The sequence below is a fragment of the Phyllobates terribilis genome, unplaced genomic scaffold, assembly GCF_046119375.1.
Source record: "Phyllobates terribilis strain yellow unplaced genomic scaffold, ASM4611937v1 Scaffold_7__3_contigs__length_470593459, whole genome shotgun sequence".
NCBI lineage: Eukaryota > Metazoa > Chordata > Amphibia > Anura > Dendrobatidae > Phyllobates > Phyllobates terribilis.
In genome coordinates, this window is record NW_027362767.1 from 79,222,504 (window position 1) to 79,244,367 (window position 21,864).

Sequence of the window (21,864 nt, forward strand, 5' to 3'; positions counted from 1 at the left end):
CTGAGAAAAAATGTTAACAAAAACGCTTCATAAAAATAAAACAAATAAGAGCGACCAGAGTCTTACCGCCCGCTGCCGCCACTAGGGAGCGCTCACCATAGTTCTCTCTGGTAGCTGTCTACATACACAGAGGAAGTGTGCGCCCTCTAGTGGCAGCTTTCATGAAACGTTGCAAATTTTGCCTGTAAGGCAGTATTACTACTAGATATGAAGTGTGTATTATATCTATACCCCAGCAGATTAATATTAGTCTATGTTAAGGATAAAGCACACCTAACGCGACAGGACAGCAAAATGTGCACGCTTCCGGTGATCGCCGCTTTAAGAAGAGTGACGCATGCGCAGTACGGCTCGCTGGGTTGTCCTTGGACGCGGGTTCTCGGGTGAGTGGTCACGTGGTCCGTCTATTCCCTGGGCACACGTCTGCTCCTCACGCTGCTGCGGGCAGCCGCTGCGTCCTGAGCTGGTGCGCAGTGTGCAGTGACTGGCTGCAGGGCTCCACACACAGTCATGGAGGACAGATACGATGGGAAATGGCAGCTTTATTAGAGAAACTGCAGAGAGGGGACTTTGGGGAGAATTAAGGCCCAAATCTATAAAAAATCCCCCCCCCCAACTTGGTATGTAAACGACAGGCATAAGACCCTCTTCAGGAGGGGCGGACACCGACTAGGGGGCCCCTGTGCAAGAATTTTTTGGCCCCCCCTGCCCTTCATAGGGGGCATGAAGTCCCCCCCCCCCCCCCGTGCATCTCTCACCCCCCCCCCATGTGCATCTCTGATTCCCCCCACTCCTAGTTAATTAATTGTATTTAAAAAAAAAATAAAACTTGTTATACTTACCCCCAGGGCCGGCTCCAGGTTTTTCTGGGCCCCGGGCGACAGAGTCTCAGTGGGCCCCTCTAACACATACCACGATTCATGATGCAGAGATACCTCAGATACCTACTATATATATAGTACAAGGCCAAGGATTTCACTTACTACATTACATGAGTGATATCTATTGTAAGTTCTACAATAGCTCAGAAACCGGCAAATCCTCACAGCGCACAGTGCAGACCGGACAGTATAGACCTCCATACAGTGTTATGAGCACCATATAATGCTTCATACAGGATACTGACCCCCTTATAATGCTCCATACAGGATACTGTCCCCCGTATAACGCTCCATACAGGATACTGTCCCCCCCCATATAACACTCTATACAGAATACTGACCCCCCCATATAACACTCTATACAGAATATTGGCCCCCATGTAACGCCCCATGCAGGATGACACCCCCCTTTTAATGCCCCATGCAGGATGTCACCTCTACCCCCCATAAAATGCCCCATGCAGGATGTCGCCTCACCCCCCCCCCCCCATATAATGCCCCTTGCAGGATGTCACTCCCCCCCCCCCTTTTCAATGCCCCATGCAGTATGTCAGACCACCCCCTCCCTTATAATGCCCCATACAGGAGGTCACACCCCCCCTCCCTTATAATGCCCCATACAGGAGGTCACACCCCCCCTCCCTTATAATGCCCCATACAGGAGGTCACACCCCCCCTCCTTATAATGCCCCATGCAGGATGTCACCTCTACCCCCCATAAAATGCCCCATGCAGGATGTCGCCTCACCCCCCCCCATATAATGCCCCTTGCAGGATGTCACTTCCCCCCCTTTTCAATGCCCCATGCAGTATGTCAGACCACCCCCTCCCTTATAATGCCCCATACAGGAGGTCACACCCCCCCCCCCCCCATATAATGCCCCATGCAGGATATCAATTCTCCCCTCCCCCTCCTATAATGCCCCATGCAGGATGTCGCCTCACCCCCCCCATATAATGCCCCTTGCAGGATGTCACTTCCCCCCCTTTTCAATGCCCCATGCAGTATGTCAGACCACCCCCCCCCCATATAATGCCCCATGCAGGATGTCACACTCCCCCCTCCCCCCCCCCCCCCATATAATGCCCCATGCAGGATATCAATTCTCCCCTCCCCCTCCTATAATGCCCCATGCAGGATGTCACTTCCCCACTTCCCCTTTTATAATGCCCCATGCAGGATGTCACCCCCCCCCCCCATATAATGCCCCATGCAGGATGTCACACCCCCCCCCCATATAATGCCCCATGCAGGATGTCAATTCCCCCCTCCCCCTCTTATAATGCCCCATGCAGGATGTCACACCCGCTCCCTTATAATGCCCCATGCAGGACGTCACTTCCCCCCTTCCCCTCTTATAATGCCCCATGCAGCATGTCAGCCCCCCCCATATAATGCCCCATGCAGTATGTCACCCCTCCCCCATATAATGCTCCATGCTGGATGTCACACCCCCCTCCCTTATAATGCCCCATGCAGGATGTCACCCCCCCCCCATATAATGCCCCATGCAGGATGTCAATTCCCCCCTCCCCCTCTTATAATGCCCCATGCAGGATGTCACACCCGCTCCCTTATAATGCCCCATGCAGGACGTCACATCCCCCCTTCCCCTCTTATAATGCCCCATGCAGCATGTCAGCCCCCCCCATATAATGCCCCATGCAGTATGTCACCCCTCCCCCATATAATGCTCCATGCTGGATGTCACACCCCCCTCCCTTATAATGCCCCATGCAGGATGTCACCCCCCCCCATATAATGCCCCATGCAGGATGTCACACCCACTCTCCCCCCACCATATAATGCCCCATGCCCCCATGCATTAAAAAAAAAAAAAAAAAAAAAAATCAAATACTCACCTCACTTCTCACCTGATGCTGATCCGGACTCCAGCATCGCCCGCGTCTTCACGCTGTGACAGCTCAGGAGAGATCGCGCGCGGTGTAAACATATCACCGCGCCCTCTGACCTGAGACGTCAGTCAGAGGACGCGGAAGACGCTGCGGAGGCACGGGGATGGTTAAGTATTGTGCCGGCGCCGTCACATGACCGGAGATGTCCCTGCGCTCAGCATGGGGCCGGGGGCCCATGTTGAGCGCAGGGACATCTCCGGTCATGTGACGGCGGGGGGTCCTGCGACGGGGGCCCCACGAGGAGACGCACAAGAGGGGGGACCCAACGGGGCTCCGAGGGGGCCCCGACCGGCCGGGCCCCATGCTGGAGTCAGGGTAGTCATGCCCTGATGGCGGCCCTGCTGAAGGGGCCCCCTCTCCCTTGGGGGCCCCCGTTCAATGAACCGGCTGCACGGGCGGTAGGTCCGCCCCTGCTCTTCAGCACACCCAAACATGAGCACAGACCACCCTCAGAACCCATAATAAAGTAATATAGACCCCAGAACAGAACCCCACAGGCCAAAAGTTTTGTTTTTCACACAGTTTGTTGCTCCAGTGTTCTTCGATCTTTTAGTCGGCTGTATCTATGGTTACTGAAGTACAGTTATTAGCATTTTATAGGTTTTTAATCTTTTATTGACAAATTCATCAAGTCTTTGCCCTGTGACCTGATCTCCATCATTTTGGAGAAAGCATTGTGCATACCTATCGCTCCTGGATGGTCCGGAGAAGTTGTTCTTGGAGGAAGTTTAGATCCACTTCTTTATTCATAGCAATGATTAGGGATGAGCGGACCTGTGGATGGTTGGGTTCTACCGAACTTTAGTCCAAAGCTCAGTTCAGGTACCAGAACTCTACCCGAACCCCATCGAAGACAAGTTCTGTTAAATGGTCATAGTAAGGGCTAAGGGGGGCTGCCAAAGGAAGCAGAGTCTGTCTCTTTTTCTTCTTAATTTTCTTTCTTTTTCTTCTGCGCTTTCTTTTTCTGCGCTTTCTTTTTCTGCGCTCTTTCCGCTCTTCCTCTGTGAAAAAACGCTGACATTTTTTTCCAATTCTTTCAGGAAAAATAAAAAAGCAAGCATGTGCATGAGATTTCTGGAATCCATAGCTTTTGCTGGTACTGTAAAAAGCAACTTTGCAGATTTATGCAATGTGTGTACATAGCCTAAAGTACACTGAGACCATTCATGCATGGGGGCTTTTCATCCATGGAGGGGGCTCACTAATAATTTTGGATAAGAACATTGCCATGAATATAGAATGGGATCTAAACCTCCTCCAAGAGAAACTTCTGCCAACCACCCAGGAGCAATTTGGTGGTGAACAATGCTTTCTCCAGCATAATGGAGACCAGATCCCAAGGAAAATTGATAACTAAGTGGCTCGGTGAACAAACCATTTCAATTTTGAGTCCGTGGCCAGGAAAGTCCCCATGGCTTCTTTGCTTGTATACCTTTTGCTGCTTGTATCCATGTGTATTTGTTTGTGCACACAGTTGCATATCCATGACTGTGAACCCTTTTGGCCAAATCCTAGTTACACTCCTAGTTCAAGTATTTCTTCTATATCCTGATTATAGAAGCTCTGTCTCTATGGACCTTTATAATCAGCATTGGGAAACCCCGTTGGCATCAAATAACTGCAGGAAAAATGACATAGTAACATGATTTTTGTTGTTGCGTTTTGATTGTTCGTTTTTTTTCAAGACTCATTAAAAAAAAAAATTTCAAGAAACGTGTTGGACAGATTTAGGTGTCAGTGTGCGTAACTTTGCCAAGTTTAGGTATTGAATAAAACCATTCTAACTCTTATTTTGCTTGCTATGGCTAAGGTCCACGGTGGACCGAAGCGCGTCAGTGATGCTACCTGTACCTGTCTGCGGAGAGATTTCTTGTTATATTTTAATCTGAATGAATAAAAGTTGGAATAGTTTTTTTTCTAAACCTGCACACCGTCTCTTCTTCTTTAGTTGCCAGTTCCTGATCAGGATTTTGCCCTGCTGCCAAACCGACACCAGGTTTGCTGAATAACACTTGAATATATTCTCAGCGTATAGCATTTTTTTCCGATGTTTTTCTTGGAAGTTTTTTATAATGGCACGAAAAAAAAAAAAAAAAAAAAAAAAAATTTTATATATATATATATATATACCGCAAAAGCACAAATAAAAATACATCCAAAAAACTTGTAAAAAAAAAACACCATAAAACCCCTGAAATACAGCAATTTTCCATGAATTTTAGCCAAAACAGAACACAAAGCTACAAAACCATAAGAGTGTTGTCTGTATGGCAAAGGGTTGTCATAGGAGGGAGTCCCCCGTTTGAGTGCCCCCACAATGGGCCAGAAGGACGAAATGCTTTGTAAGAGGATTTCCTCATGTCGGGCTGACCTGACATGACCACTCACCTAATATTCTGTCCTCTCCAGGAAAAGTAAAGACACCTGAGAATACAGCTCATGACTAGGTATAGTGAAGTCAGATCAGTACAATCAACTCGTTATTCAAGTTTCTAGCAGGGTTTTATAAAAGGGAATCTGTCAGTAAGATCAACCCCCTAAACCACACTTATGGGCATGCAGGTTTTTGAACTGTAAATCCATCAATATCTTGTATATCTTCTATTTGTTGCTGCACTCCTGAGAAATTGGCAATATATTCCATATGCAAATAAAGAATTAAGTGCTCTGAGCATGACTGAGCACTTCTCGAGTCTCTACCTACCCAAGTAGTTTCCCCGCCCAGCACCAGCCTCTTTAGCTTGATTGATAGCTCACTATCTGATTTTCTTGCCTGATGTCACATAGTGAGTTATCAATCAAGCTAAAGAAGCTGACGCTGGGTGGGGGAACAACCTGGAGAGGCAGAGGCTCAGGAAGTGCTCAGTCATGCCCAAAGCACTTAATTATTTATTTTCATATGGAATACATTGATAATTTCTCAGGAGTGCAGCAACAGATGGAAGATATAAAGGTGTCGATTGATTTACAGTTCAAAAACCTGAATACCCATAAGTGTGGTTTCAGGGGCTGACCTTACTCTGTGTCACTCATTTGCACTTCATTTGCATATGAATTTAAAATGTTAAAGGTGTTGTCGACTACTTTAAATTACCCCCCCCCCCCCAATGTATCCCCCCCAGGGCCCCTAAGCCTTTTTGTAACTACCTTCCATTGCAGATAATGCCTGTGAGTGGCGCTATCACTGGCCACTCACAGGCATCACGTGACCCCCAGCTGCAGCAGACGCTGACATCCGCTGATGTCATGACAAGTGCTGGCAGCAGCCGGGCGTCACGATCTTCCTGGTTCCACTGTGGATGCCAGGCTGTGGGTGGAGTTACCCCCCCTGCGTCACATCCGGCATCCACCGCGCTCTGCCTCTCCCTATTCATTGGGAAAGCGCGCGGTGGATGCCAGGTGTGACGCGGGGAATAACCCCGCCCACAACCCAGCGGCCACCGCAGGGACCCCAGCGCTGAGTCACGCCTCACTTGTTGTGACGCCAGCGTGGGGGCACGTGATACCTGTGAGCAGCCAAGGATAGCGCCACTCACAGGCATTATCTGCAACGGAAGGTATTTACAAAAAGTTTTAGGGTCCCTGGGGGGATACATTGGGTGGGTAATCTAAAGTAGTGCACAACTTCTTTAATTTATCAGCAACAGATAGAAGATATAAAGGTGTCGATGGATTTCCATTTCAAAGACCTGCATGTCCTTATATGCGATTGCGGAGGGCAGGATTTGGTCTCACTGACAAGTTCCCTTAAAACTAATGTATTACATAAAAACTTGTGTATTTTCGGCATAACCAGGCAACAAGGTTTTGTAGTGTGAAATCACAGGGACAAAGAAATCCTCCACTATATTTCTCAAGTTTAACCTCCGACAATGCAGCCACTTTGTTTAGATCTGTAACCACCAACATAATTGTGTTTTGGCAACTAAGACACTTACGGCGGCTTACAAACCCCAGGTTGGATCTGAGTCAAAGGAAAACGTTTAACTTTTTTTTAAAATTTGTTTTATTTAAAATGTTTCAAAGAAAAAAATGAAAATAAAATCAGTGTTTATACGATACAAAGCTCATAAGGTATTGAGCGTAGATGCCAGATTGTGACTACGACTCCATAAATGACAGCCACAGAAATGTTACTGTACCACAAATATTCTACATACATACGGTACCTGTCGTGTTGTGTTTTTTTTTTTTTTTTTTTTTTAGTTTTTCTTGATCAGAAAAGAAATGTTAAAGGACGAAAATGGCATATAAAAATACAGGATAATTCCTGCTCTTCTTAAGCATTGCAACTGCAGTGCTCCTTATCCATCTGTGTGTACAATGCCACAGTGATGGCGTGCTGCTGCACATGCATGACCGCTGCAGTCAATCACTTCGCCTCAGCAGTCTTGTGCTATACAGGCCTGTAACTTATCCAGCCATATATTTTCCCTGCTGTTGCCCAAATGCTCTTTTTTTATTTTTTTAAAGCCGCCCTCAACTTTGCTTTTAGAGGGGCAGGACAGAGGACCCTGCTATGACGTCAATACGCCCTTATATGCTATACAGTTAACTTGATGCAATATCTTAAAAGAGAATCTGTCACCAGGTTTTTGATACCTAATCTGAGAGCAGCATAATGTAGGGACATAGACTCTGATTCCAGCGATGTATCACTTACTGGGCTAATTGCTGTAGTTTTTTATAAAATCACTGTTTTATCAGCAGGAGATTATCACTAGTGGACTACTTGGCCTGTTGTCAGGTAGTCCAACCTCGCCCCCAACACTGATTGGCTGATTTATGTGTACACTGTGCATAGGCAGAAAGCTGCCAATCAGTGGTGTGGGTGGGGTTATACAGAACTCAGCATTTAGAGCTCTGCTACATGTACAGCAGACAAAATGGTGATTTTTATCAAAACTGCACCAAGTAGCCCAATAAGTGACACATCCATGGAATCAGGGCCTCTGTTTCTAGATAATGATAATGGGGTAACAAAAATCTAGAGACAAATTCCCTTTAAGACCTCCTTAAACTGTTTATATGGACACTTTATATCCACTATATGTTGCCTAAATCAAGAAAAAAAGAAAAAAAAAACAACCATCAGATGCATTGAGCTGTATCTCTTACAGAGAGGGAGACGCTAGGAATGGAAATAATGTCAGGAGGCAGATTTTTGTTAAGTGCTCTGGGTGTGAGAAAGCACTTAGCGCCTCATTTACATATTTTAAAAATTGTGGATTACTCCGGATTCAGGCAATGGATAGCGAATCTAAAGGTACCAACACTTTTATCTCTCTCCAACCTACATGCCCATATACATGCTTTATGGGGAGTGATCTTGTTAATAGATTCCCTTTAATGTGCGGAGGTCAAATTATATATATTTTTTTACAACATACAGTATTTGCAGTAATGGTTTTCAAACATGGGGACAGTGTACTGAAAATGAATTGTTCAGTATTTGTAAGCCAAAACCAGGAGTGGGTGATAAATACAGAAGTAGTGATGTGTTTCTATTATACTTTTCCTCTGATTGTTCCACTCCTGGTTTTGGCTTACAAATACTGATCAAATACTGAACGTGTGAATGTGGCCTTATGATTGCTCTTGTTTTATGGGTTTTTTTATGTGCAGAAATAAAGACAAGACAAAAGAACTTGAAGCATGAAGGTTAAGAGGACGTTGCTGGCATCTCGGCCCGGTAGGTCATTTATTTTTGCTTTATTTAATTCAAAAGTAAAAATGATCAGAGCTTGGCGTCAATAGGAAGGTGATCAGAGGCATTAAGCCCGGGATGTACATTAGGGGTAAGAGGATAGATTTAATCAAGCCGATATGTGCACAATAAATGAAATGGAGAAGATAACTCCACCCTGACTGATGGGAGGATCAGAGAGATGGTTGATGGAATGCCTCTGGGTGACCAGATAAGTCGGGATCAAGAAAACATACGTTATACTAGGACTTTAAAGGGAATCTATTAATAGTTTTTTTTCTATAGAATGTGATGTAGGGGCAGAGACCCTGATTCTGGCTATGTATCCTTTACTGTGCTGCTTCGTGCAGTTTTGATAGAATCCCTGTTTTCTCTGCTGTAGATGTAGCAGGGCTCAAATGCTGAGCTGTGTATAACCCCGCCCATACCACGGATTGGCAGCTTGACAATGTACAAAGGAGTCGGCCAATCAGTGGTGGGGGCGTGGTTACACAGATTAGCTGGACTGCCTGGCACATGAGATCTAGTCCTGCTGTGATAATCTCCTGCTGATAAAACACTAATTGTATTGAAACTACAGCAGAATGCCTAGTAAGCCACACATCATGGAAAAGCAACCTAAACTCTGTTTGTCAGTCCAAATGATCTGCATTTTTGGAGGAAAATCAAATGGGGTAAATGTGACAATTTTGATAACATTTTCAGTGTCAGAGCCAGGTGTCAAAGATTATTGAAAAGTGTGAAAGTGATTTGTGCTGACTTGTGACCCTACTGTATTTTTAGTCCCTGCAAGAGTCTGAGTCGCATAAATAGGGCGCGTAGTTCAGAATTAGCACATCTGATCTCTATACCACGTGTGACCCAAATTGCACATGCTGGAAAGTGATCTGTGCGGCCACGGAATTCGGAGCGAGCGGCAGATGTTTCTCCTCTCTAGATGTGAAGCGGAAATATCTATCGGACGGTACAATCCTGAACTCTTAGAAAAATGTTCCAGAAATTACATAAAATGGATGAAAAAGGTTGAAAGAAAATGCAAACTCCAAGTAAATAAGCCTCCCCTTCTTGGCCATTGCTTGTCTTACTTACATTCAGCAAATGTGAATTGACACCTAGCAATGTTGTGTATTTTTATTCAGGAAATGATGGAGAGCCAACAACCGAAAACTTCCGCCTGGAGGAAGCAGATGTTACAGAGGAGCTGATGGACGGACAAGTCTTGACCCAAACCTTGTATATTTCTGTGGATCCTTACCTGGTGAGCAGTCTGTGTCTTTATGTACAGAAGGCGGCATAACACCCAGATGGCCCGAATCGCATTTGTTTCTTCCGCATTTTGGATGAGACTCGCCTATTCAAGTCTGAGTGCGCAAAAAACAAAATCGGATCCATTTGGCTCTGCCATATTTCATTCGTCTTTTATGGATACATTGCAATTATTAACATGGAACACTGTTTTTAGTATTGTAACTGTTTATGTATGAAAAGAACAGATGCCATCTGTGTGTCGCACGGATGTAAGAAACAGATTCCATATGGATGAGAGTACAAATGAAAAATCATGGGTTTTTCTCGGTTGCTTCATTGGAGGACTTAGAGAACCAGGGGACAGTCTGCGGCCACCTGGAGGCTGGCACTATTATTACATTCTAAATGAAAATTAGCTCCTCCCCAGCAGACTATACCTCGCCTGCTAGCCTCAGGCTCCCTCAGTTTTTTGTAGTGTTGCTGGGTCAGAGAGGTCGTCTCTTCTGGCTACAGAATAGTTTCTCGTTTTTTCAGATTTTTGTTCCCCCAGTATAAGAGCCAGTTTCGATCAAACGATAGGATCCCTGCTTCAAGCAAGCGTAATCATGAGTGGTCCTCCTTCAGAACATTTCAGAGGGTTCTACTCAAATCTATTCATCATCCCCAAAAAGGATGGTTCAGTGCGTCCAATTCTGGATCTAAGACGGCTGAACAAATGGGTGCAGCTGCGTCACTCTAGGATGGAATCGCTCCGGTCAGTCGTGGCATCCATGGAGTCCGGGAAGTGTCTGTCCTTGATAGACATCCAGGACAACTATCTTCTTGTACCTATCTTTCCGGCCCATCAGCGATTTCTTCGCTTTGCAGTCAACCGGGATCACTTTCAGTTTAGGGCTCTTCCCTTTGGGCTGGCAACCACGCCCAAGGTGTTTACAAAGGTTCTGGCCCCAGTTATGACTTTGCTGCAGACCAGGTTGGTGGTGGTAATCCCCCTACGTGGACACTATTCTGGTCAAGGCATCTTCCTTTTATCAAAATCTGGAGAGTTTGCAGATTGTTCTAGGTTCCCTGGAACAATTTAGATTGATTATCAACAGGACAAAGTCCACGTTAATTCTGTTTCTAGGGATGATATTCGACACAGTTCAGGCCTCAATCTTCCTTCCAGAGGAGAAGAGGTTAGCGTTGCAATCCTCTGTCCGAATTTTAAAGCAACCAGAGAGACCTCCTCTTTGGTTTTGTATGAGAGTCTTGGGAAAGATGGTAGCAACGTTTGAGGCAGTGCCGTTTGCTCCGTTTCATTCAAGGCCTGTTGAGACAGATTAATACAGTCTCTGGACCGTCCAATCCTCCTTCCACTTTACTGTCGCTAGTGTCTCAAGTGGTGATTGACGTTGCTTCTGTTAGTCCAGGGTCGCTCCTTCTGCCCCATCCAGTAGCAAGTTCTGACCCGAGATGCCAGCCTTATTGGATTGGGGGCCATCTTCCACCATTTGTTGGTTTAGGGATCCTGGAACAGTCAGCAGAGACTGCTTCTGATCAATATGTTGGAGCTCAGAGCCATCCGTCTGGGTCTTCTACTTTGGCAGCACCTGGTTCTAGGATTGCCCATCAAGATCCAGCCAGACAATGCCACGGCAGTGGCCTATATCAACCATCAAAGAGGGACGTGGAGTCTGTCGGCCATGTCAGAGACTTCTTGAGCCGCGAGCAGGTAGTGGCAGGAGAATGGGCTCTTCATCCAGAGGTGTTCGAGTAGATTTGTCATCGGTGGGGCACATCAGATGTCGATCTGTGAACATCCAAACTAAACCACAAGGTACCAAGATTCATTGCAAGATCTTGAGATCCTCATGCAGCCACGACTACACATTGGCAATTCTCTGGTCGCACTTCTTCCTACCTTACCTATTTCTGCCTCTACCTCTTCTGCCCAGACTCCTCAAGAAGGTCAAGGCAGAGGGGATTCCAGTTATCCTCCTCACATAATTAAAAATTTGACACTTTTTTTTTTTTTTAATACTCATGCAAATTTAGCCTAACAGGGCTCAATAATCAAAACTGCAGTTTTGTGGGGGAGTTTTTTAATTTTTTTTTTTTTTTTTTTTTTTTTTTTTTAAGGGACCCATCCCTAAAATTTTTCTTAGAGGGTACTTTGTAAATGCTCAGATTTCCCATGAAATAAAATTCCAGAACATCTTTTCTAACAACTGAGTTGTACTGTTCCTCTGTTCTCACCCCAGGAATTGTATAAACCATGTGAATTAAGGGTGTCCCATTACGCACTCCGAAACTGCACAGTCAGCTTTTTAGAGATAATCACTTTTGACAGGGAGGATGATTAATCCCAGTTGTCAGGTTGTTTACAGGAGGATTAAAAGAGGACCAGCACAATACAGATAATTGTTATTAATAATAAATACTAATATCTAGTAAAACAGACATACATTTTAGCAGAGTAGACAGGTCTTTTATAGAACACAAAAATGATAAATGTATATTGGAGAACAGGATAGAATCACATTGTTTTTTTTTTTTCTTTTTTGCATATTCAGAATTGAACAACATTGGGCAGAGTTTATTTTCCTGTAAAGACTTGAAAGTAGAAATGTGTTGGGATTTGCATATCAGAAGGTGGAATTGTTCCTGTGGAGCGCTAACATTCTCCGGCTCCTACATTATACATGCAGTATATTTTCACTTCTCATGTGTGAACTGCAGTCATTTGACTTTTCCCTGCTTTGAAAATTGGCGAAGACGATAATGACCTAATATCCAACATTGTAAGTAAGCAGCAAATGTACTGCAGCGTTACAATCAGTATACAAGAGAGTACAGAAAAGATGGATCGGGCATGTTGTCACAAACATGCACAATCATTTCTTCCCCATTGCTAGAGGGGTATGGACAGTACACTACATAGAATTATAGAATGGTAGAGTTGGAAGGGACCTCCTGGGTCATCTGGTCCAACCCCCTGCTCAAAGCAGGATTCACTAAATCATCTCAGACAGATGTCTGTCCAGCCTCTGTTTGAAGACGTCCAGTGAAGGGGAACTCACCACCTCTCGTGGCAGCCTGTTCCACTCATTAATCACCCTAACTGTCAAAAAGTTTTTTCTAATATCTAATCTGTGTCTCCTCCCATTTAGTTTCATCCCATTGCTTCTAGTCTTTCCTTGTGCAAATGAGAATAAAGATGATCCTTCTACAATGTGACAGCCCTTGACATATTTGTAGACAGCTATTAAGTCTCCTCTCAGTCTTCTTTTTTGCAAGCTAAACATTCCCAAATCCTGCAACCGTTCCTCATAGGACATGGTTTGCAGACCAGTCACCATTCTGGTCGCTCTTCTCTGAACTTGCTCCAGTTTGTCTATGTCTTTTTTAAAATGTGGTGCCCAAAACTGTACACAGTATTCCAGATGAGGTCTGACCAAAGAGGAGTAAAGACCGATAATGACTTCACGTGATCTAGACTGTATGCTTCTGTTAATACATCCCAGAATTGTATTTGCCTTTTTTGCTGCTGCATCACACTGTTGACTCATGTTCAGTCTATGATCTATTAGTATACCTAACTCTTTTTCACATGTACTGTTGCTTAGCTCTATTCCTCCCATTCTGTATATGCTTTTTTCATTTTTATTGCCCAGATGTAGTACTTTGCATTTTTCCCTGTTAAAAACCATTCTGTTGGTTGCTGCCCACTGCTCCAGTTTATTTAGGTCTTTTTGAATCCTCTCTCTCTCTTCTCTAGTATTAGCTATCCCTCCTAGCTTTGTGTCATCAGCAAATTTAATCAGTTTACCCTCAATTCCTTCATCTAAATCAGGGTTCCCCAACTCCAGTCCTCAAGGCCCACCAACAGGTCATGTTTTCAGGATTTCCTTAGTATTGCACAGGTGATGTAACTATTGCCTGTGCAGGTGATGTAATTATCACCTGTGCAATACTAAGGAAATCCTGAAAACATGACCTGTTGGTGGGCCTTGAGGACTGGAGTTGGGGAACCCTGATCTAAATCATTGATAAAGATGTTGAACAATACAGGTCCCAGGACGGAGCCCTGTGGTACCCCACTTGAGACATTCATCCAGCTGGATGTGAAGCCATTTACAACCACCCTTTGAGTCCGATCACTAAGCCAGTTATGAATCCACCGAACAGTTGCCTGGTCCATTGCATACTTGGTCATTTTTTCAATAAGGATGGTGTGAGATACTTTGTCAAATGCTTTGCTGAAGTCAAGATATACTATATCTACAGCATTTCCCTGATCCACCCAGTCAGTGATTCTGTCATAGAAGGAAATTAAGTTAGTCTGACATGACTTGTTAGTTACAAACCCATGCTGACTCTGGTTAATCACTTCATTCTTATCCATGTACTTACATACATGTTTAATAATTTGTTGAAAGATCTTTCCTGGTATAGAAGTCAGACTCACCGGCCTATAGTTCCCTGGGTCCACCTTCTTCCCCTTTTTGAAGATAGGAACAACATTTGCTCTTCTCCAGTCTTCTGGGACTTCTCCTGTTCTCCAAGAATTTTCAAAGATTATAGAGAGTGGTTCTTTAATTTCTTCTACGATCTCCTTCAGTACTCTGGGGTGTAATTCATCTGGACCTGGAGACTTGAACTCATTTATGCTAGCTAAATATTCCCTCACAATCTTTCTGTTTACAGATAACTTGGATTCCTCTATTCCTTTAAAAGGACAGTGAAGATCAGTTGATGTTAAATTTTCTTTCTGAGAGAAAACAGATGCAAAATAGGAGTTAAAAAGTTCGGCCTTCTCAACATCCTCTCTTACCATTTCTCCATTTTCATCCTGTAAAAATCCTATAGCATCTTTGACTTTTCTTTTACTTTTGACATACCCCCAAAATCCTTTTTTATTGCTTTTGACATCTCTTGCAAGCCTTAATTCATTGTCAGCTTTAGCTAACCTGATACGTGCCCTGCAGGATCTGCAGACTGCATTATAATCTTCTTTAGATATGCCTCCCTCTTTCCATTTAATAAACATTTCTTTCTTTCTTTTTAGCATGTGTTTAAGTTCTGTGTTCATCCATCCTGGTTTCCTTAAATGCTTCCCATTCTTCCTACTTTTCGGGATTGTTAACGATTGTGCTTTGAGAATCTCATTTTTAAAAATTTCCCATCCTTCCTGGACATTTTTGTCCTTAAGGACATCCAGCCATTGGATCCCTCCTATTCTCTTTCTGAGTCTCTTAAAATCTGCCTTTCTAAAATCTAACCTTGAAGTTTGAGTCTTCACATGTCTTCCTCCTCTAGTTATCCAAAATTCTATAATAGCATGATCGCTGCCTCCTAGCGTCCCAGCCACCTTTACCTCCTCAACCATTTCCTCCCTGTTCATAAGGGTTAGATCCAAAGTAGCAGATCCCCTTGTTTTCTCCCCTACCTTTTGGAAGATAAAGTTGTCAGCAAGAGAGGATAAGAATTTGCTTGACCTGTTAGTTTTACTTGAGAGAGATTCCCAACAAATGTCTGGATAGTTGAAATCTCCCATGACCACTACGTCATATTTTTTGGAGAACTTGGTAATTTGATACATAAAGAGTTCATCCATATCTTCAGCTTGCCCAGGTGGCCTGTAGTAAATGCCTACAATGGTGTCCTTTCCGTTGTTCTCTCCTTGTATTCTTACCCAAACAGTTTCCACAGAACTCCCAGTCTCTGAAGCTTCAATCTCTGTGCAGATATACGCTTTTCTAACATACAATGCAACACCTCCTCCTCGTTTATCAATTCTGTTTCTTGCAAATAAGTTGTATCCTTTTAGCCTTTTATTCCAATCATGTGTATCGTCCCACCAAGTTTCAGTGATTCCAATGACATCATATTCCTTTTCCTGCATTAGTAGTTCTAATTCTCCTTGTTTGTTGCCCATGCTTTGTGCATTTGTATAAAAACATTTTAGTTTGTGATTGGTTTCTCTTCCTCCCATATTTTTATTATTTAAATTGTTTTGTCTTTGTTCTTCTTTTCCACTTCCAGTAGCAGAGATCTCAATAGTATTTGTCAGCTGTATGGCTTTTTCTGGCCTTTTGCTTCCCTTCCCACATTGTTCTAGTTTAAAGCTCTTCTGATGAGTGTAGCAAGGCGACTTCCAAATACATGTTTTCCAGTCTTCGTAAGGTGCACCCCATCTCTAGCAAGTAGTCCATCGTATAGGTAATTCATTCCGTGATCCAGAAATCCAAATCCTTGTTGACGGCACCATCGACGTAGCCAGTTGTTCACCTGTAGAATCTTATTCCACCTCATTGTTCCATGGCCATCCACTGGGAGGATGGATGAGAAGACCACCTGCGCTCCCAATTCTTTCACTTTCTTGCCTAAGTCTTCAAAGTCACTGCAGATGGTTTCCAGGTCCTTTCTTGCGGTGTCATTTGTCCCCACATGTATTAGCAGGAATGGGTAGTGATCTGTAGGTCTGAAGAGTCTTGATATCCTGTCAGACACATCTTTAATTTTTGCTCCTGGAAGACAGCACATTTCTCTTGAGGTTATGTCTGGTCTGCAGATAGCGGCCTCTGTTCCTCTTAACAGGGAATCCCCCATGACCACCACTCTCTGTTTTTTCTTCACAACATTCTTCTTTCTCCATCCAGGAGGATTCTGAGGGCTTACAAGGTTATTCATTGCTGGCAAAGTCTTATCTTGCTGTATTTCTTCATGGTTCTCCTGCGTGAGAGCCTGGTACTGGTTCCTGAGCAGTATGGGTGCTGACTGCCTCTCGATCCTCCTGCTTCTGTGGGTCACATGCTTCCATTCCTCTGTTTCGTCAGGTGCAGTTCGAATTTCTTCTCTTTCTGAATCATGAAGAGATAATTCTGCTCTGTCTAAGAACTCTTCACCTTCCTTAATGATTTTCAAGGTAGTTAACCTCTCTTCTAGATTTCGCAACTTTTCCTCCAACAGGGACACAAGCTTGCATTTCTTGCATGTGAAGTTTGGCTTTTCCACTGGCAAGTCTGTGAACATGTAGCAGGATATGCAGCTCACCAAATGGCTCCTGGACTCTTCCATGTTCTTACTGTTAATGTTCTGAAAACAGTGAAAAAAGCTTTAAAAATGCGCGCTCCTGCAGGCACGCGGTTTACCGATGTCCTCTTTTCAGCTCCAACAGCCAAAATCCAGTGTTCTTTGAGCTCGCGGAGACTCTTCACTTACCCCAAAATGCAGTGGGAATATGCAAATGATCTCCTCAGGACTCCTCCCCTGGTTTACCGATGTCCTCTTTTCAGCTCCAACAGCCAAAATCCAGTGTTCTGCCCATATCCCCCACATCCTCCCCCGCCGGGTTCAGATGAGCGTATGAAAAAATCGTCCAGATTTTAACCAGAAAAAAAAGACTATTTTCGTCCAAGTTGTTCTACAGTGTGAAATTATGTCCAATTTGCCTTTTTTTTTTATTTGTGTGTGTTTTTCCAATACACCCAAAGGAAATAAACAGCAGCACCGATTGATGATGAAGTAAAAGGATCGGTGGCAGTTGAGCTTCATCTACTTGGAGCAACAATCGGTGCTGCTTTCAGAAAGAGAATGTGCCCATATAAATGGACTCCGACTTACTCATTACTTGTAAGGCAACTTATTATTGTCTGCTGTCTTATTACCTTTCTATTGACCATGTATAAACCCCAATCCAAAAACTCCCATTTACCTCAAATTTTCATCAATCTTGTTCATCCCATGATCTTAGAAAAGCCAGACTCTTGGCAAGTAGGCACTCAAAAGTAGACTTGATGCCAGTCGATTTGCAGGACTCGGTCCATTGGCCAGATCACAAATCTGTGTCTGCTGGACAAAAGCCCTAAGGACCTCCTCTTACCCTCCCAGCATCGACTGGCCTGGTGAGACTTCGTCCTTGCGGCATGACTTACATTTGATGTCTTGCCAGGCTGGATAATTTAAAGAAGAGCCGAGAAGTAGGAGACTGTTCTCAGGGCTCATGTCTGACAGCCAAAGATTACCGAAGTGGCTGCTGGGCCAAAGTCTTACGAATTGATTCTCTCCAACTCTACTCAAAACCTTATTTTTCTGTCTCCATGCTAACTGATCCGAATCTTCCTCCATTATTCTTTGTTCCTGCTCACTGAATGCAATCTCACACCAGTATTGTGAGTTACTGCAGCAGCATCCCCCCCTCCTCCTCTCTTCTACCTGTCTAGCATTTACTGAATTAAGCTGACCATACTCACGAAATATCTGTTGGCTGAATGTCTGTTCGGCAGAACACTGTCTCTCCCAACTCCCCTACACATGAACACTCGACTCGGATAAGAATTCAAGTCTTTCAGCTGGAGAGAGGCAAAAGCCACTTCTGGAGGTCTCCACTACCCTGAAAACTAAAGGATCGAGCAATGAAATTTCAAGTGCCCCATCCTTCTCCATCCCCGACAAGGAGGTCACCATACATATCAAATGGTCATCCAGTTGTGCCAAATTTGCCGGTTTTGGATAATATGTACTGGGTTGTGGGGGTTTTACTCTACACAGATCTGTAAAGGAGAACATGTAGACAGAGACAAGGGAACTTTAAGCTGCTAGAACAAGAGGAAGATGCTATTGATTTGTGCCATGATCAATTTCTAACACTATATAGAAAAACAATTGATAAATATCAGTTTTGTTTTGGTGCTTGTTCTGATTTACTTAATAAATATGCAGCAACATGTGCAAAACTCTGGCAGCTCACAGATAATCAGAATTGACTGCAGGTTACATAACGCAGTCATTTTATTTTTCCAGCGCTGCCGCATGAATGAGGACACTGGAACAGATTATATCCAGGCATGGAAAATCAACGAAGTGCTGGATAGCAGTGGTATCGGAGTGGTGGAGCAAAGTAGACACCGGAACATTAAAACTGGAGAGATTGTGACAAGTTTCAACTGGCCCTGGCAGACAAAGTGTGTATTGGAAGGCAACTCTCTGACCAAGGTAACTTAGGTGCAAATTATCCTCATAGTAGCAGTAAAGTAGAGAAAGGGATAACATCTACAATGATCTAACCAGGTTAGCCCAGGGGCGGACATATCGTTGGTGCAACCTTTGCAGCCAAAGAGGTGCCCGAGAGGTAAGGGGGCAACTACCACCTCCAAAGCAGGTGCAATTGTGCATTATGGTGCACTATTGGACTGCAAAGACCAATATACTTTCTTGCACATGGGCCTCTTCTGTCTGTGTCCACCAGTTGGTCATCCTATCCAAAATGCGTCCATAAGGGCACCAAAGCTACCGATACCTTCTACTCCAGCGATCAAACATTTATCACCAGCCAACAACAATCGCTCCCGAATCCCATACACATGCACACTCTTGGCCATGTTTGCATGGGGTTATATATGGGGGGAGGAGAGATACAGTGGGTACGGAAAGTATTCAGACCCCTTTAAATTCTTCACTCTTAGTTTCATTGCAGCCATTTGGTAAATTCTAAAAAGTTCATTTTTTTCTCATTAATGTACACTCTGCACCCCATCTTGACTGAAAAAAAAACAGAAATGTAGAAATTTTTGCAAATTTATTAAAAAAGAAAAACCGAAATAACACATGGTCATAAGTATTCAGACCCTTTGCTCAGTATTGAGTAGAAGCACCCTTTTGAGCTAGTACAGCCATGAGTCTTCTTGGGAATGATGCAACAAGTTCTTCACACCTGGATTTGGGGATCCTCTGCCATTCTTCCTTGCAGATCCTCTCCAGTTCCGTCAGGTTGGACGGTGAACGTTGGTGGACAGCCATTTTCAGGACTCTCCAGAGATGCTCAATTGGGTTTAGGTCAGGGCTCTGGCTGGGCCAGACAAGAATGGTCACAGAGTTGTTCTGAAGCCACTCCTTTGTTATTTTAGCTGTGTACTTAGGGTCATTGTCTTGTTGAACCTTCGGCCAAGTCTGAGGTCCAGAGCACTCTGGAAGAGGTTTTCATCCAGGATGTCTCTGTACTTGGCTGCATTCATGTTTCCTTCAATTGCAAACAGTCGTCCTGTCCCTGCAGCTGAAAAACACCCCCATAGCATGATGCTGCCACCCCCATGTTTCACTGTTGGGATTGTATTGGGCAGGTGATGAGCAGTGCCTGGTTTTCTCCACACATACTCCACACATACCGCTTGAAATTATCACCAAAAAGTTCTATCTTCATCTCATCAGACCCGAGAATCTTATTTCTCATAGTCTGGGAGTCCTTCATGTGTTTTTGAGCGAACTCTATGCAGGCTTTCATATGTCTTGCACTGAGGAGAGGCTTCCGTTGGGCCACTCTGCCACAAAGGCCGACTGGTGGATAGTTGACTTTTGTGGAACTTTCTCCCATCTCCCTACTGCATCTCTGGAGCTCAGCCAAGCTGATCTTGGGGTTTTTCTTTACCTCTCTCACCAAGGCTCTTCTCCCACGATTGCTCAGTTTGGCTGGAAGACTTCTGGTGGTCCCAAACTTCTTCCATTTAAGGATTATGGAGGCCACTGTGCTCTTAGGAACCTTGAGTAATGCAGAAATTTTTTTATAACCTTGGCCAGATCTGTGCCTTGCCACAATTCTGTCTCTGAGCTCCTTGGGCAGTTCCTTTTAGATAATGATTCTCATTTGGTCAGACATGCACTGTGAGCTGTGAGGTCTTATATAGACAGGTGTGTGCCTTTCCAAATCAAGTCCTATCAGTTTAATTAAACACAGCTGGAATCCAATGAAGGAGTAGAACCATCTCAAGGAAGATCACAAGGAAATGGACAGCATGTGACTTAAATATGAGTGTCTGAGGAAAGGGTCTGAATACTTATGACCATGTGATATTTCAGTTTTTCTTTTTTAATAAATTTGCAAAAATTTCTACATTTCTGGTTTGTTTTTCAGTCAAGATGGGGTGCAGAGTGTACTTTAATGAGAAAAAGATGAACTTTTTAGAATTTACCAAATGGCTGCAATGAAATAAAGAGTGAAAAATTGAAAGGGGTCAGAATACTTTCCACACCCACTGTGTATATGCTGCCACACACGTCTGGTGGTAGCTTATATTGAGGGACATGATTAACTGGTACTGCAGACTTCACTCTAGTATAAATGGGGGCCTTAAAGGGAATCTGTTGTGTATTTTTTTTTTTACACCTGTGTGGTATAGGCGCTTTTCTCCTAATAAAAGCAATACATTTTTTGTAGAGATCGGATGTGCCAGTCATGAGGAATCTAGAGTAGAAGCCATATGAAAATCAGGTTGAGGCGTGTCAGTCAGTAGGTGGAAGTAGTTCAAGTGCAGTGACACGCCCACTGTGCACTTCCAGCCTATTTTGCATCTGACTTCTATACTAGATTTCTCATGATTGGAATATCGTATCTCTGCAAAAATTGTAATTTTTACGAGGGTACAAGCGCCTATACAGCGATGTCACTACCTTAAGATGTAAAAAACACATTGACCTATTCCCTTTAAATCCTGCTCTGCCTGATGTATCTACCTATAGGCTAAAAGGGGATCACTGAGAAAAAAACAAAACAAAGATGTCATGTTCATTTAGTACATTTTGCGGGATTGTTAACATTTTTGTAGTGGAAAAACATTTGTAACCCTTTCCTTTGTGCAGAAAATAGAATATTGCAATTTTTTTTTTTTTTGTGAAATTGTAGAATGATTGTGACCGTATTTAATTTTCAACTTTACAAATATCATTCTCGAAAGCTGGACCCTGGCCTTGTGGACCGGCACCTGTCACATTTTTTGAGTGCGGTTGGATTAATCGGTTTGACTGCTTTACTTGGCGTCAAAGAGAAAGGTCATGTAATTCCTGGCGGTAATCAGACGATGGTTGTTAGCGGAGCTGCTGGAGCTTGTGGTTCATTGGCTGGACAGGTGAGCCCTATTGAAGTGGATGTTGGGCGCTCATTTTTGGCTACTATGAAGTATGTGTAATTAAAACCTGAATTTCTCGCTTGTATTCCAATATTATTAAGAATTTATTTTAACTCTTAGAATGGTGTATCCCTGGTTTAGCCCATGTTCCTCTTTCCAAGGAAAGATCAGTCAGTTGCAATAAGTAAAGCAGAGGAAGGCAACCCAGGGTATATGTTACAATTTATTT

At 43.8% G+C, this 21,864-nt stretch overlaps 1 protein-coding gene across 1 annotated transcript in view; it reads left to right on the plus strand.

Annotated features, from left to right (window-relative positions):
• The first annotated feature begins 296 nt into the window (after positions 1-296).
• Positions 297-21,864, plus strand: part of PTGR2 (prostaglandin reductase 2) — a 32,449-nt gene continuing 10,881 nt past the window's right edge. Inside the window, exons 1-5 of the mRNA XM_073638846.1 lie at positions 297-383; positions 8,424-8,490; positions 9,645-9,763; positions 18,541-18,732; positions 21,465-21,635. Coding sequence (XP_073494947.1) covers positions 8,454-8,490; positions 9,645-9,763; positions 18,541-18,732; positions 21,465-21,635 — 519 coding nt within the window. The 5' untranslated portion in view covers positions 297-383; positions 8,424-8,453. The remainder of the gene's footprint in view (positions 384-8,423; positions 8,491-9,644; positions 9,764-18,540; positions 18,733-21,464; positions 21,636-21,864) is intronic.